The sequence below is a fragment of the Balearica regulorum genome, chromosome 18 (genome assembly GCF_011004875.1).
Source record: "Balearica regulorum gibbericeps isolate bBalReg1 chromosome 18, bBalReg1.pri, whole genome shotgun sequence".
Taxonomy (NCBI): Eukaryota; Metazoa; Chordata; class Aves; order Gruiformes; family Gruidae; genus Balearica; species Balearica regulorum.
In genome coordinates this window covers 1,426,797-1,441,102 of record NC_046201.1, presented here as the reverse complement: position 1 = coordinate 1,441,102, position 14,306 = coordinate 1,426,797, and the positions used below count along the sequence as shown (strand labels likewise).

The following is a 14,306-nucleotide window of genomic DNA, read 5'->3' as shown; positions in this document are numbered from 1 at the left end:
AGGCTGGAGTCTGGCAGCGCCTGCAGGCAGGGGCCCTGGCAGCCGTACCCCCAGCCCTCGCTTTGGGGGGGTCTGACCGTGCTCAGCACCGGGCACAGGCTGAAAGCCCAGCACATCCCGGTGGTTTCAGGCGTGCGGGGTTCTGCTGCCGGTGTTTCCCGACACAGCCTGCCTGTGGCTGCCTGCGTCAGCGCCGTGCCCCATCGGGGTCAACCCACAGCGGGGTTTTGGTTCCCAACTGGCAAGTCCTTGGGGAGAGCTGGTCCATGGCCCCGGGCAGGCTGGGGGGTCCCGTCCCTGCCCCCGGGATCGAGGGGCACAGGGGTGATCTCTCGGGTCCCCTGGGAGAGATGCCTCGGCGGTTTGGGGAGAGGAAGCAAGATCCCCCCGCGGGTGATTTGCAGCCCGTCCTGACACCGTCCGTGCCGGCGGCACTAATCCAGACACCCTCTCCCAATCCACCCCCCCCCCCCATCCCACCGGGGCGGAGCGGGGGGAAGGACATCAGATTACCCCTTTGAAAAGAAGGGACATAAATAATCCTATTACCCCAGAGCAGGATAAATCTGCCCTCCCCTAAAAGCCACCCAGAGCGTCTATAGGACGTGCGGGAGCGGGACGGAGGGTGTCCTCAGAACAGCGCTGGCCTTGGGGACTGCAGCGGCTGCGTAAGTCCGGGGGTCTGCTCCGTGCGCGGGATGGGACCCGGGGCCGGGCGTTGCTTTGCTCCGGGCAGGAGCCTGCTGTTGCCTCCCCCTCCTGCAGCCGGGAGCGGGGGTCTCCGGTATCCCCCCGAGCTGGGTCTGCCCGCAGCGGGGCCGAACCCCCTCACACCGATGCTGGAGCCATCTCTCATGCCGCAAAACTCCCGCGCCCAGCCCGTGGCATGGCTGCCGTGCTCGGAGGAGGCACAACCGCAGCAGGACGGAGCCCGTGTGCTGCCCCGCGATGTCCGCCCCGGTTGCCGCCCCGCCGCTTTCCCCACCACCCTGCCCGCCCACACCCCAGCACAGGTCCCGAGGGGTCCGCAGCCCAGGGTGTCCACCGTCCCCACCCCGCTGCAAACGAGCCCCGATGCCGACCCACTGCGGCACCCACGATGCGTGGCTCGGCACGGACCCCAGGGCGAGCGGCAGTGGGTGCTCCTGGGTGTCACATCCACGCTGGGGTGGGGGGCAAGGGCTGGAGGAACAGCCCCGGGGGAGGCAGCGGCTCTGCTGCCCCCAGGAACGCCCTTCCCCGCCTTTGGGGAAGGGGATTAGTGGGCTCTGAGCTGGGCTAAGTCAAGGCTGCGGGGAGGGGGCTCTCTGGGAGCAGCCTGGGAAGGTGATCGGTGACAACTGGGGGGGCCCAGGGCAGGACAGGGTGGGAGCAGGGGCACAGGGAGCCCGTGGGCAGTAGGAGAAGCCAGTGAATCCCCCCGTGTCTCTCCTCCATCAGGTGTGAGGAGTCATCCCGTGCCAGCGCCAGACCCGTAGGGACAACCGCAACCCGGGGCAGGCTGCCGGCCCCGGCACAGCCATGAGCCTGGAGCCCCCCAAGCCGGAGATCAAATCTGCCACGAGGGTGACCGGGGGACCCGCCACCCCCCGGAAGGGACCACCCAAATTCAAGCAGAGGCAGACAAGGCAGTTCAAGAGCAAGCCCCCCAAAAAGGGGGTACAGGGGTGAGTGGGGCTGAGCCCCAGGACCCACGGCAGGACCTTGGGGGTGGGTGGGGGCTGGCTGGGGATCAGGGCAGACACTCCCTCTCCTTGCAGGTTCGGCGACGACATCCCAGGCATGGAGGGGCTGGGAACAGGTACGGGCGTCCCATCCCTCCTTCGCCACGGGTGGGGAGCGGGGCTCACTGCGGGCAGAGCCGCCCGCGGCCGGGCTGGGGGGGTCACGCTGACGCAGCCTCTCTCCTCTCCCCAGACATCACCGTCATCTGCCCCTGGGAAGCCTTCAGCCACCTGGAGCTGCACGAGCTGGCTCAGTACGGCATCATCTAGGCACGCTGCGGCCACCGCCGCCCGCCCCGTAGTGCTGCGTAGGTAGAAGCCCCCCCCATCCACGTGATGGGGGGCAGCCTGGAGAAATGCTCATTAAAACCCAGAATGAGTACGGGAGTCTGGTGTCATGGTCTGGGGTTGGTAGAGATGCGGGTGGAAAGCGTCCCCCCAAGGCGCGGTGGACCAGGACACAGATGGGGTTCAGGCTTCTGCCGAGGTTTATTTTGGGCTGGATCAGCCCCCACACACACACATTCCCGACCCCCAGCATCCCCCGCCCTGGGTGGCAGCCAGCACACCCTCAGTCCCTCGCCCCGACGGGTGCGATGTCTCCAAGCATCTTCAGCGCCATGAGCACGCCGGCGGCCTCGACCAGCACCAGCACGGCCGCGCTTGCCACGATGCCACCCGCCTGGCCGCGCAGCCAGGCGCCGAGCTGTGCCACGCAGCCCCCCAGGTGCACGACGGTGCCGGCTGCCGCGTCCCCCAGGCGCAGGACCCCAAAGGCACACTGGGCGTTGGCGACGGTGCCGTTCTGCCAGGGGTCCAGGCAGCAGGAGGCAGGGACGCTGCACGCCTGCGCTCCTGGGGCGCTGCAGTTGAAATACCTGCGGGGATGGACAAGAGGAGCTGCAGGGTCCGTGTACCTTCCCGGTGCGGGGACAGGTCCCCCCTGCTGCAAACACACCCACACCCCCCCCGGCACCCCGACTCACGGGTTGGTCTCCCAGTCGCGGTAGGAGCTGAGGCCGCAGCACCGCAGGCTCCGCTGCACCTCGTCCACCAGGAACCGCAGGTCAGGCTCCTCCTGGTAGCGCAGGACGCAGAGGAGCAGGGCGTCCCGCAGGGCGTCCCGCAGCCGGTGCCGCATCGCCAACAGCAGCAGCCCCCCCAGCACCTCCAGCCCCACGAAGGCGAGCACGGCCCCCACGAAGAAGCGCAGAAGGCAGCGGCTGGAGCGGAGGGCACCCAGGCAGCCGGCCAGGGAGACGGTGCTGGCCCCCAGCCCCGCCAGCACGAAGAGCAGCATGGGGTCCGAGCCCAGCGGGGCCAGGCGCTCCCCCCGCAGCGAGCCCTTGGCCAGCAGCCCCCACACCCCCACGGCCAGGGTCAGCAGGCCCAGCAGGAGGAAGAGGAGGTTCCAGAGGAAGGCCAGGTACCGCACACACTGGCTGAAGGTGTTCAGCTTGGGGGGGCCAGAGCACCACACCCCGGGGTCCTGCTTGGCTGTGGGAAGGTCCATGTCCCCAGCCAGTGAGCCGCCATCATCATCATCGGAGGAGGAGGAGTAGGGCAGCTCCACCAGCCTGGACGCCTGCACAGACAGACGAGCTGCTCGCAGCCGGTGGGGCAGAGCCCCAGCAGCCCCCCAGAAATGCCCCCCTCAGCCCATGTACCCCCCTGTCCTGCAGCCAGGAGCTTCACAGGCTCCTGGAGCCACCACGCACCCCCTTTTGCAAGAGCCCCCTCGCAGGGTGCCCCCCAGCCGCCCCCCTCGCTGGGTCCCGGCGTTACCTGGGGCAGCAGCCGGGTGCTCTCCCCACTGCTGGCTGCCCCGTGGGGCCAGGAGAGCTGTGCTCTGCTCAGCGCCATCCTGCTCACAGCCTGGTGCTCACAGCCTGGCAGTCACACTCCCATCATGTGAGGGGCTGTGGCTGGCGCTTAAATAGGGCTGCGGCTCCCGGCCCCACAGCTGGGCCCGATCCGGCCCCACTGCAGCACCCACACACGCCGCCCCGTTAGTGGGGTCGGTAATGGGGGCACAGCAGGATGCGTGGGGGTTTGGGGTGAGTGGGGGGCAGGCCCCAGCAGAGCCCATGCCCCGCTGCCCGGCCGATGGGAGCCCCTCCGGGCCCCGTGCAGGGGGCGAGGGGACACCGGGGGGACCCACGCCCGGGCCGGACCCCGCAGCAAGGATACGCGGGGGGGGGCGGGTTTGGGGTGGAACGCGGGAGCGGCGGCGGTGGGGTGGGGGGGGGACGGCTGTGGCAGTGACACCGAGGCAGCGCGCGGGACAACTGTGGCGGTGGCACCGAGGCAGCACAGGGGGGCGGTTGTGGCGGGTGCACCGCCCCGCCCGGACTAGGAACCCTCACGCGGCGGAACGCGGGTGCCGGGGCGCGGGGCCCGGGCGGTGGCGGCGCAGGCGGCGGGCCGGGCCCGGGAGGCGGCGGGCCAGGGCGATCGGGCCGGGCGAGGCGGCGCGGAGCGGAGCGGGGCGGGCTGGACCGCGGCGGGCCGGGCCGGGCCGGGCCGGTAGCTGGGCGGCGCGGCGAGCCCCGGTCCCCGACGGGCAGCGCCATGGCGGAAACGATCGTGAGTGGGGCCGGGTGGCGGCGGCCGGGGGGAGGGGCGATGAGGCAGCAGATTCCTGTGGGGCGGCGGGGCCGGGCCGCGCTCACCCCGCCCGGCAGAACGGCACCGGGCCGCCCCCGGGTCGCGCCGGCGTCTGGGCATCCCGCCGGGAGCCGGCCGGGAGCGTAGCCCCCCCGGGGCCGGGGCCGGCCGGGACTGGCGGTGTCCGAGCCCGGCAGCTCCCCGGAGCCGTGCCTTGGACGGATTCCCCGTGGTTTTGCCCCAGGAAAGTGCCCCCTTGGAGCGTGCGGGGCTTGGGGCCGTGGCCCCGGGGTCCCACTCCGCCCCGGGTGGGGATGTCTCGGGGGAAGGAGCCCGATCGTGGCCGGGCTGCCCACATCGCCAGAGAAGGGGCTGGTCGGTACGGTAAAAGGTCTCCCGCTCCCGTCAGGCCGGGCTTGTTCCCGTGCTGGAAGTTGGGAGAGTGTAAAGGGGCTCCTGCCGGGTAATGCCGGGACACGGCAGCCCCCTGCGTCCCTCCGTGTCCTTCCTTTCATCACGCACGCTGCCATCCTGAACGCGGCTCTGCGTGACATGTCAGCGGGTGAACGAGCTCTTTAGAGCAACTTGAGTCGCGTCTCCGGTCCCTGGCAGCACGAGGACTCCCAACGTGTACATTTGCCACGTCCCTGCCTGTGAAGAATTGTCCCCAGCTTTTCCCCCTCCAAAGCTGCCAGTTTTTCCCATCTCTGACTTCAGGCTGCCGGAAAACTGCTGTTCGGTGTTTCACAGGGATCGCCTGAGCCTTGTGGCTCTTCTCGTCTTTTCGGTAGCGGTGGAGGCCGCACGTCAGTAACGTGGGTTGAAACACAACGACGGCGCAGGTGCCCATTAGCACCAGTTAGGTCAGTGTTTGTGTGTAGGCACCGAATAAATCGCTCCCATGGAAGCTCTGATTCACCCTCCTGAAAGTTTAATTCAGCGTCTGAGGTCAGAGCTTTGACAAAAAAAAAGCAGCGTTAGCGTTTTTTCTCGGTGCCAGCTTCTTGCCGTGCCTTGTGCATTAGGGTAATTCATCCTGCAGCATGCAAACGTCGGTCCAGTGCTGCCCTGCTGAGAGCAAATTACTTCCTTGTGCGTTTACGCACCCTTTTTGAAGAGCAGTGTTAAAAGCAGGAAGGGAGGAGCGGTGGGGATGGTCTGCATCGTCTGTGTGAAACTTCAGCGTGGCTTCAGCGGCCTGCGGGCGCGGGGTGGGCTGTGTCCCCTCCGGTCGCTAACTCCCTCTGTCTTCTTAACCCCGCAGATAATCCGCGTGCAGTCGCCAGAAGGAGTGAAACGCATCACGGCCACGAAGCGAGAAACAGTGGCGACGTTCCTCAAGAAGGTACCCCGAGCCTCGCCGCACCCTCCCCACTTGCCTGTGTGCCGACAGCAGCGAGGATCGGCGTGCCTTGTGGGAAACAGCATTTGTATTGGTGTAGCCGAAACCGGTTTTCTCGTTGCTATTCCAGGAGGGAAATAACAAAATTAAAGGAGCAAACTTACTCAGCTTTTCAGTTGGAGTTGCCTGGGGTGGGAGCTTTCCTGGGGGGGAGGACACACATTTTTAGTGTTCTCCCGCAGAAACAGCAGTTGGGGAAGCAGAGGCTGACAGCGACACAGGAAAGCTGTTTGATAATCAAAGCCTGCTGCAAGGCACTGGTCTCTTCAGGTGTGATCTAGCTGAAGCTCCGCTGCTTGATTTGTGCTTTGAGTAGCATTTGAATGTGGTTTGTGTGCCCCAATATCATTTTGGAGAGAGCAAGCAAGGGATTGAGGCGAGATCTTAAGGCGATGCGAGAGCCTCCAGGGTCTCCTGGGAAACGTGTTCTCCCCTGGGATGAGGAGAATGCACGGAGGGTTGGAGTTGTCAGATTTGGAGTTGGCCGTAGCTTGTTCTTTGGTCTCAATGTTTAAAGTTTGCTATTTCAGAGTGAGCAGTTCTCCATTTCCTTCCCTCCTGGAACTCTGCTGTAACCTGGAACCCTCAGATTAGGATTTCTTTGCTTCTTAAGAGAAGGACTTTGTGTTCCTGTGCCTGAAGGGCCATTCTTTTAGTCAGCTAGATTTCCTTTCCCCTGTGAGGGGGAAGGGGAGCAGACTGAAACCTGCTGCTGCTTGTGAGTCATTTGCTTTGTTCCGAGCTTGGACCCACACCACGACAGCAATCCCTGCCTGACCAAGCGAAAATCCCAATGGATTTCAGGGCTGGGGCAGAGATACCCACTGCGGTCTCTGAACAGTCTCACCCAAGGAAAAACAACCAAAAAACATTGCTTTCAAAATCTCTGGAACCTGTGCAAAACAAGCTGTTCGGTTTCAAGGGTTCGTATTACCCGAGGCAGCGTGGAACAATTGTGCTTGCAACCGGTTACCTCGGAACAAAAGCATGGGCACTCACTGACATTGCCTGTTGATCTAGGGAAAGCGATATCCTCTTGCTGAGCTGAATACGAGAAACATTTGGGTTTCTTTCCTAATATAGGGCTCACTTGAAAGAGAAAAATTACAAATTTTACCACCTAAGTTCCATGGGCATTAATAGCCGTGCATTTTAACCTTGAAACATCAATCCATATGGTGGGTTTAGCTAGATGGCTGTAATTAAAGAGGCGTCAGATTGCTGCTTCTGTCTTTGCAATTAACTTCGATCTCCTCCTCAACGACTCCAGAGAAGCCACAAAAGAAGTGCGCGAGAACGCACGGTTCAGAGGGGTGAGGGCCTCGATACTCACAGCGCTCTGTCTTTTCTAGCGCATCCTAGGTACGAGTGCTAAAGAAGTAAACTCTCAGGTTAGCATCGAGTTAAGAACTAACTCGAGCCTTTTGTTAATGTATTGCGGAATTTGTCTCCCCTCAAAAATGGGTGAAGTCTGTGCCCTGACAAGCTAACATTTCACTGGTGGACGGACCATTTGAAAGTTGTGCTTCCATTCAGACGGCAGATCACAAATAGCAGCGAAGCTGACAGTAAAGAAACCGCTTTCCATGACTTTGCTCACGTAATAGTCGTGTTTGTGGCTTGTTAGATTCGTCCTGTGTGCAGTCACTGTCTCTGAGCCCTACCAAAGCCACAGAGTGGCCAAATGTGAAAATTGCTGTTGCTGTGAAGAGGCATTTGACTGATTCAGAGTGAAGCAGCCTTAAACCGAGCTGGTGAGAGGATGAGCAGGGGTAAAAAAAAAAACAAACAAACCTTCCTGGGGACTGAGAGGTGGTTATTGTGAGGGTAAGAGGCGCATGGAGGAAAGAGAAAGGAGAACAGCAGGAAGAGCTTGAGTGAAACTTAAGAGATGAAGATCTGGACTGAGGAATTCTGGTCGTAGGAGGATGGGAATGACCTGGCTGGTATGCGCTGGGCAAGGCTGGAGTGAGAGAGCTGGGGTGATGGGGAAGGTAGTTTCCCCCCTCTAGTCGTGGCAGTGCTTGCCTGGATTTAGATAAATACTACATTTGTGTTGTGTGTGAGAGAGACATGGTCTGTTTAAGTTGCTTTTTTTAATAGATTGCTCGTGTTACTAAGTGTTCCAATCTTTCTGTTATCCTATGCTCTTCAGAATGCAGCTAAACTTTTGCAATACAAGTTCCCTGGACTTAGCGCTGGCTCCGAGCAGCTTTCAGCATCTGACCGGGGGTGTGAGGTATCTTAAACCTTGTCATTCTTCTCTCTCTTTCAGGTTGCAAAAGAATTTGGTTTCAGGAATAATGGGTTTTCTGTCTACACCAATAGAAACAGGACAGGAGAGATCACAGCGTCGCAAAACAAATCCCTCAACTTACTGAAAATCAAGTGAGTCCTGACAGAGAGCGCTGGGGGCGAAAGGGGGGGGCTGTGTACAACAGGGTGCCTCTTCTCTGAGCGGGTCTGGACTCTTCCCTCCGAACTGGGCGGCAGCAGGCGGCACCACCCCACAGCAGCCATAAGCTTTGGCCTCTTGCTCGCCAACTACTTGAAGAGGCAAACTCGATTGATGTGCCAAACAGGGGGCAATCACAGTGACCACGTGTGAGGCTGTGGCGGCCATTTCTTGGGTCACTCTCCGCCTTGCTGTTTGCTCGTTGTGGTGAGGCAGCGCCGGGCCTCCTGTTTCATCTTGTACAGCCTGCAGTGAGCTCCCTCATCCCCGCTTTCGCTCACGCCGTCCTTTTCTTCTGCGTCGGTGCCAGAGTCTGATAGTCCCCAGGGTTCCTGCCTTCTGTAGCCAGGCACCTAGGGAGACCAGAGGTGCTGAATGGTGCGATCGCTTCGTGTTTGGCTGAGAACATCTTCATTCTGCTCATGTCAAGAATAATGTTAAACTGACTAAAAATACGAGAGCTGTTACCACCGCGCGCAACTTGTCGCTTGAACGTGTCGGTGCTGGCAGCTGCCTTGGGAAGGCTGTGACTGGAGGGATCCACACGAGTCCTTGTCCCTGCTGGAGCTGTTGCTTCTCTCTGCAGGCTCCCTTTGCATTTTTCTTCATCTTTTTCCCTCGATCTTCTCTCCCGGTGAAAAGATTTGCATTTGTTGTGGCAATGACCAAAGCAGCAGAAAGCGATGGCTAACGGAACAGCTCCAGACTGCTGCATTTGCTCGCGTGTTTTTAGTTTGTTATAAATTACACTCTCCTCTGTGGTCCGGGAGGTTTGCTACCCAGAAGCGTGCACTAAGGGTGTATGAACATTAATGTGGTTTGTAACCTGCCACGGACCAAGCCCAGGTGTTTCCTACACAAAGGAGCCGATTCCCCCGGGTGATTGCGGTGACGATCCGGTGTAGTTCAGTTGTTGGTGAAAGGGGATGGTGGAGAGGGTGAACCTTGAGCTGATGCCCCTGTGTTGTGTTTCCGCACCCATAGGCATGGTGATATGCTGTTCCTCTACCCCTCGAGCCCGGCTGGCTCCTCCTCAGAGACCATGGACACCTCCGTCTCCCAGGGCTTGCGACCTGTGGGAGCCCCCCAGGTGGTGGAAGATGAGATCGACCAGTATCTGATCAAACAGGATGGGAAAATTTACCGAAATCGAGACCAGCAGCTGTAAGTACAGGTGGACTTTGTTTCTGTCAATACATCTGCGCCTCCCCAGAGCTTGTAACATCTTGTCTGAAACCAGCGGCCAGGAAGTGTGCTATGGGAACTGCCCTCTGAGCCGCTGCTCTATCCCTCGCTGCCTTTGAAACGTTCACGAGGGAAAACAGCCCTTGCCATTGTCCTGGAAGGTTAAATGGAGCTCTGGTGAGCTGAGGAAGGAAGTAGATACCAAAATCCCAGGGTCTTTGCCAGGAAGGACTCATTCAGAGCATCTATTGTTCTGGTCAAGGTGGCCCCTGCTATGGGACTTGTGATCATATATTTTGTGCTCGTAAAACATTTGGAGCTCTCTAGATTAAAATGAATACTTTGGATTCTTCCCCGGGACGTCCTGGCAGCCGGTGCTGTGCAGAAATACTAGATTATGCTCCGTGTGTGGCATATTGCTTAATAACAGGGGCCTGCTGTCTGCTGTAGCTTCTGTTCCATATGGTCTCAATATGTGGCTCCCTGTCGTTTGGGTCCCGAGGTGACGGGCGTGTGGGGCGGCAGGGCCGGGTCTCCATCACAGCGGAGGTGCCGACAGGGAAACACGCTTTCAGCCCGAGCCACCATCTCTGCATCGCCCGGCCAGTGCCGGAGGAGCATCAAGATCAGGTTTGTTTTCTAAATCACGGGTGGCTCCTCTGTCGGAGTGGAGACCTGAGCTCTGTCGCCTTTTCTGGCTGCCTGGGCAGAGTCTGCACTAGGAGGGACTCCGTGATCTTAGAGGTCTTTTCCAACCTAAATGATTCTGTGACACAACCGTGCATCGCTGTCTTCGGCACTGGGATGGGTGCGTGCGTCGCCTCACTTAGGGTGTCCCAAGCAGAAGCGCTTCCGTGTCTTCAGATCCAGCCACTCCTCTTAATGGAAGAACAAAGAAGTGAAGGGAATGAGTGGAAATATCCAATGGCAGGGACGTGGAAGTGGGACTTGGGTCTCTGCCTGCTTGGTTTTTGGCTTCCTTTCCATCACGTGCCTTTCTAACCTTTCCGTGAAACCAGGGAGTCCATTTTGCTCACAGAAATGCAGCAAAGTTTAGCTTTGCCAAAACTCTTAGCTGCGAGAGGCTTAGGTAAACAAAGCGGCTTGTAATTTTTTTTTTTTTTTAAAGTAATATACAACGGTGACTTCATACCACCGTAAATCTACACTGATGCTGCTAAAACATCCTCTGTCCGGATGGTTGGTTTTTATTGCTCATCGTTAACAATGTCCCAGTTGGCTCCTGGCCTGATCTGGTCGTTGGCTTGGGGCTGGCCTCCTCTGCAAAGTAACTTCTGAAAGGGCTCGAGTGAAAATTTTAAAGGCAACCAGGAATTCTTTCTGAAACAGAATAGCTCGCCCTTCCTCATTGTTGCCTTCCCTATGGTTTATCTTTAGTGCTGCAGCAGTGAGGAAGTTTGGAGAGCTGTAGCCTTTACGTGAAAAATCCTATCTAACCTTTTCAGGCTGATGATAAACGAGGGAAATGTCACATTATTGAAACAATAAAGGCAAACCCCACCACTCCATGGCAAAAACATTGTCTTTAACTTGACCACATTTTTCAAAAGAATAAATGGAGGTATTGTTCTTAGCAGGGAGCCAAAGCACAGTGGTGGATATTTATGATAAAAAGAGTGTGTCTGGGCTTGTTCCTGTGTTTGTGAGTGCATATCAATCTAAACACGAAGGGATGCTGGCGTTCGGCTGAGTGCATTAGCAGCCTTTAGTGGTCCTTTATGGACATTATCTGCCACAATACTTGGTTAAAAGCAACGCTGCAACTGGATCCCATCCGTTCCATCTTTACAAGAGCCAGCACCAAGCTCCTCTCTAGAGGCTTTCCTTTGAAAGCGAGCACTGACCTAGTGCTGCGCCAGAGGTGAGGGCGGAATTTTTTGGTTTGGGTTTTTTTTTTTTTTTAAAAGCGATTGCCTCAAAAGGAGGTGTCTTCCCCTCTGTTTTGTCACTTTACCCAGCAGGTCTTTATCTGTCCGATAAACACGCGCTTCCCTGTTTGTTCCAGACCATCCTCTAGTGCCTGATAAAGGCTGAATGTTTTGGTTGTCTTTTTGTTAAAACCACATAGGCCAGCCCTGTGACGTAGATTTAAAATTCTTGGAATTGAAACACAACCTCAACACGGGGTTGTAAAACCCGAGAAACTGTGATCTGACATTGGTTCACGTGGCTGTTCCGAGAGCGGAGCTGCTTGCCAGTCACACCGACGTAAGGAAGGTTTGATCTTGACCTGGGACTCTTGGATTTAACCTGAAGCTGTTGCCATCTCTTTACATGAAATTATCTTGTGGTGATCATAGTCCCTTGGTGGAGAGTTGCTTAGAGCCGCAGGATTGCACAGACCTTCCACACCAAAACTATTAGTCTAGAGCAACTTTTACAGTCTGACTTTCCTGTTATTAAATAAGATTTAACACTACTTCTCTTTCTCTTTGCGTAGGTGTCGCCACGGCCCCTTGGGTAAATGCGTGCATTGCGTACCGCTGGAGGTAAGAGCCCCGAGAAGGCGTTCTAGAAAGTTGCACGAAAGCACGTCACCCAAAGCTCTTGGGTTCCATTTCTTCCAGTATGAACGCTTTTCCTCAGAGCGCTGCCCACGCAGAGATGGCAGCTCTGGGTCAGAATCCTGCCGTGCGCTGGCAAAAGGTGCCGGCTCGCATCCAGGATCACTAAAGCTCTAGGCCTTCACGACCCCGGGTTTATTCTGGTTAACGCTGTGTTTTTCTGCAGTAATGGGTTTAACAGAAAGTGCTTTAGAGAAGCTCCAGTTTTCCTCCCTCTTCACTCTTGCCTGCATCTTCTTGTTTCATCCCCTCTCTCCTGGATCCCAGCACTTCCCAGTTTAACCACGTATTATTCAGGTTGAAGGCAGCGTTAGTGATGCCTGCGAATGTGCTAAGCTGTATAATTTATGGTACAAAGCAGCAATCCCTCAAAAGTCTCTGTGAGCCAGGATGGCTGTTTCCCCGCTTCCCTGCCGTGTGCTCTGTGAGTTCTTTGGCCGTGTTTGAGCAGCTGGGCTTTTTGTTTGTTGTTAGATATTGAAAGAAAAAAGCATTTTGCCTTTGAGGCTCGTTCTGATTTGTGGAGCCAATCTGTTATAAAAGTAGGAGGCGATAATAAAACTGGCTGTTGCAAAGCCCCACTGTTTCTATCACAGTAGTAGCTCCCTTGAAAATGAGCCTAAATTTTCTTGATTGTTTCCACATTGAGAGCCTGTGGGGTTGACTCTAGAACATACATTTGTTTAGTGATCAATGTATTATCAGACAGGTGTCTGACCTGGCTTTTCTTTGTGTGGTGTTTTTGGCAGCCTTTTGATGAGGATTATTTAAACCATCTGGAACCTCCTGTGAAGCATATGTCGTTCCATGCCTACATCAGGAAGCTGACCGGAGGGGCAGACAAGTAAGAAAATCTCTGTGTTTAAGGGAATCCAGTTGGAGCTTTTTTTTTAAAATACAAATAAAAGTACAGACAAATCTCACCAGAGTAGTGTTGGTTATAACTATTGAATGGCACACTGAGAAGAAAACAACACGTTTAAAAAAAAAAGAAAAAAGGGGGGGGTGCAAGAGACAGGGAAAAAAAATTAAGTCTGTGTTTTTCTTTTCTTTTTTTGCTGTGGGAGTGTAATTGCTCCCAGGAAACACTACTGATGGGGCGGAGAAGGCCAGATGGAAGGAAAGAGGTTCCCTAATTATACCGAGCTCTGAGCTGGGGCCTCAAACCTTGCAGAGAGGCAGTGAGACCGTGGTGGACCTGGGGAGCTTGTATTCACCGACAGCAGTTCTTACCTACAAACGTGAACAGGACAGAAAGACAAGCCTAACATTCCTCAGGGCCTGTTCTGCTCTGTCCTGCGCTCCGTGTGTTCTCAGTGAAACCCTTTCTTGTCGTGGTGCCGTAGTTCTCCACCCGCTAACTGGAAAATGAGGCGTCCTGCCCCGCCGTGGGGTGGAGGATGCTGTGGTGACACAGGCCAGATAAGTGCTGAGCAGAGAGGAAGCGCCGAAAGAAGTATTTATTTCTTTATGCCTTGCTGTGGCGCACGTGTTCAGCAAAAGACCGAAAGTCCCCTTCGGTGATGCCAGGGAACCCACTGTGTTCTGAAATGCAGCTCCTTTAGGTTAGTTATGCAGAGGTGTAACCTTCTTCCTCCTGTTCCTAAATGCCACTGGGATTTTTTAATGTCTTCACGAGATGCAGCTCAAGTCCATGATGCTTTCATTTGAAGGGAACTTCCCCTTGCAGGAAGCCTTGTGCACATGGAAGGAGGTCTAATTTGCCCTAGCAGTATAATCTATTACTTCCCACGTGCTGCATAAATTATTTAAGCAGGGTCCCACGAGTTTTCTGTCTCTGCTCTTGCTCGGATATCTGCTGAGGAGCCAAGTCAGGGACCACATGTTGGCCTCTTGACCTCCCTCACTGAGTGGGCGGTGGAGGTTGCTTGGGGACCTCGGGAGCGGGGCAATATCCCCGTGGGAGCTTGCAGGGCACTTTGAGCTCCTCTGAAGATGCAAAGCATTGGTGCCACTGTATCTCCTCTGCCCTGCTTCCTCTACGATATTTTTGAGACCCAGAAGCATTTACCGTGGTAACAGCAGCCTTCTCTTTTCCTTCTCACAGGGGGAAATTTGTTGCCCTGGAAAACATCAGCTGTAAGATCAAATCGGGCTGTGAAGGGCACCCTCCGTGGCCAGAAGGCATTTGCACAAAGTGTCAGCCAAGTGCCATCACTCTCAATAGACAGGTGAGACGGAGCTCGCAGGAGCCCCTGTGCTTCAGCTGAGAAGGGCCTTGACTCTTACTTTTGGAGAGGTGACTTCAAGAACAGCCAACTTGGAGCAAGAAGCCTTTGTGTATTGGCAGTTGTTGGGGAAATGGCTGTTAAGGTCTTCAGTCCTTG

The 14,306-nt window shown here is 56.6% G+C and overlaps 3 protein-coding genes across 3 annotated transcripts in view; 2 read left to right on the top strand and 1 right to left on the bottom strand.

Annotated features, from left to right (window-relative positions):
• Positions 1-590: 590 nt before the first annotated feature.
• On the top strand, positions 591-2,102 carry PDE6G (phosphodiesterase 6G). The gene is made up of 4 exons (XM_075771051.1): positions 591-668; positions 1,441-1,667; positions 1,761-1,801; positions 1,918-2,102. The coding sequence occupies exons 2-4, from the start codon at positions 1,522-1,524 to the stop codon at positions 1,992-1,994; spliced, it is 264 nt and encodes an 87-aa protein (XP_075627166.1). The 5' UTR covers positions 591-668; positions 1,441-1,521; the 3' UTR covers positions 1,995-2,102.
• A 163-nt stretch (positions 2,103-2,265) lies between these two features.
• On the bottom strand, positions 2,266-3,893 carry TSPAN10 (tetraspanin 10). Its single transcript, XM_075771049.1, has 3 exons — positions 3,510-3,893; positions 2,711-3,309; positions 2,266-2,602 (listed from the first exon to the last, which is right to left on the bottom strand). Exons 1-3 carry the CDS (start codon positions 3,585-3,587, stop codon positions 2,296-2,298), a joined length of 984 nt encoding a protein of 327 aa, XP_075627164.1. The 5' UTR covers positions 3,588-3,893; the 3' UTR covers positions 2,266-2,295.
• Positions 3,894-4,120: 227 nt separating this feature from the next.
• The window catches only part of NPLOC4 (NPL4 homolog, ubiquitin recognition factor), a 30,505-nt gene continuing 20,319 nt past the window's right edge, over positions 4,121-14,306 (top strand). Inside the window, exons 1-7 of the mRNA XM_075771048.1 lie at positions 4,121-4,310; positions 5,596-5,676; positions 8,009-8,121; positions 9,173-9,352; positions 11,835-11,883; positions 12,708-12,802; positions 14,027-14,150. Of these exons, the coding sequence (XP_075627163.1) occupies positions 4,296-4,310; positions 5,596-5,676; positions 8,009-8,121; positions 9,173-9,352; positions 11,835-11,883; positions 12,708-12,802; positions 14,027-14,150 (657 nt within the window). The 5' untranslated portion in view covers positions 4,121-4,295. The remainder of the gene's footprint in view (positions 4,311-5,595; positions 5,677-8,008; positions 8,122-9,172; positions 9,353-11,834; positions 11,884-12,707; positions 12,803-14,026; positions 14,151-14,306) is intronic.

Excerpts from the sequence above, each read along its gene's own strand:
- TSPAN10 (XM_075771049.1), bottom strand. The coding sequence starts at position 3,587 with ATGGCGCTGAGCAGAGCACAGCTCTCCTGGCCCCACGGGGCAGCCAGC. Across the intron at positions 3,310-3,509 it reads GCACCCGGCTGCTGCCCCAG|GCGTCCAGGCTGGTGGAGCT; the intron begins GTAACGCCGGGA and ends CTGTCTGTGCAG. Across the intron at positions 2,603-2,710 it reads CGCGACTGGGAGACCAACCC|GTATTTCAACTGCAGCGCCC; the intron begins GTGAGTCGGGGT and ends CCATCCCCGCAG.
- PDE6G (XM_075771051.1), top strand. The coding sequence starts at position 1,522 with ATGAGCCTGGAGCCCCCCAAGCCGGAGATCAAATCTGCCACGAGGGTG. Across the intron at positions 1,668-1,760 it reads CCCAAAAAGGGGGTACAGGG|GTTCGGCGACGACATCCCAG; the intron begins GTGAGTGGGGCT and ends CTCTCCTTGCAG. Across the intron at positions 1,802-1,917 it reads CATGGAGGGGCTGGGAACAG|ACATCACCGTCATCTGCCCC; the intron begins GTACGGGCGTCC and ends TCCTCTCCCCAG.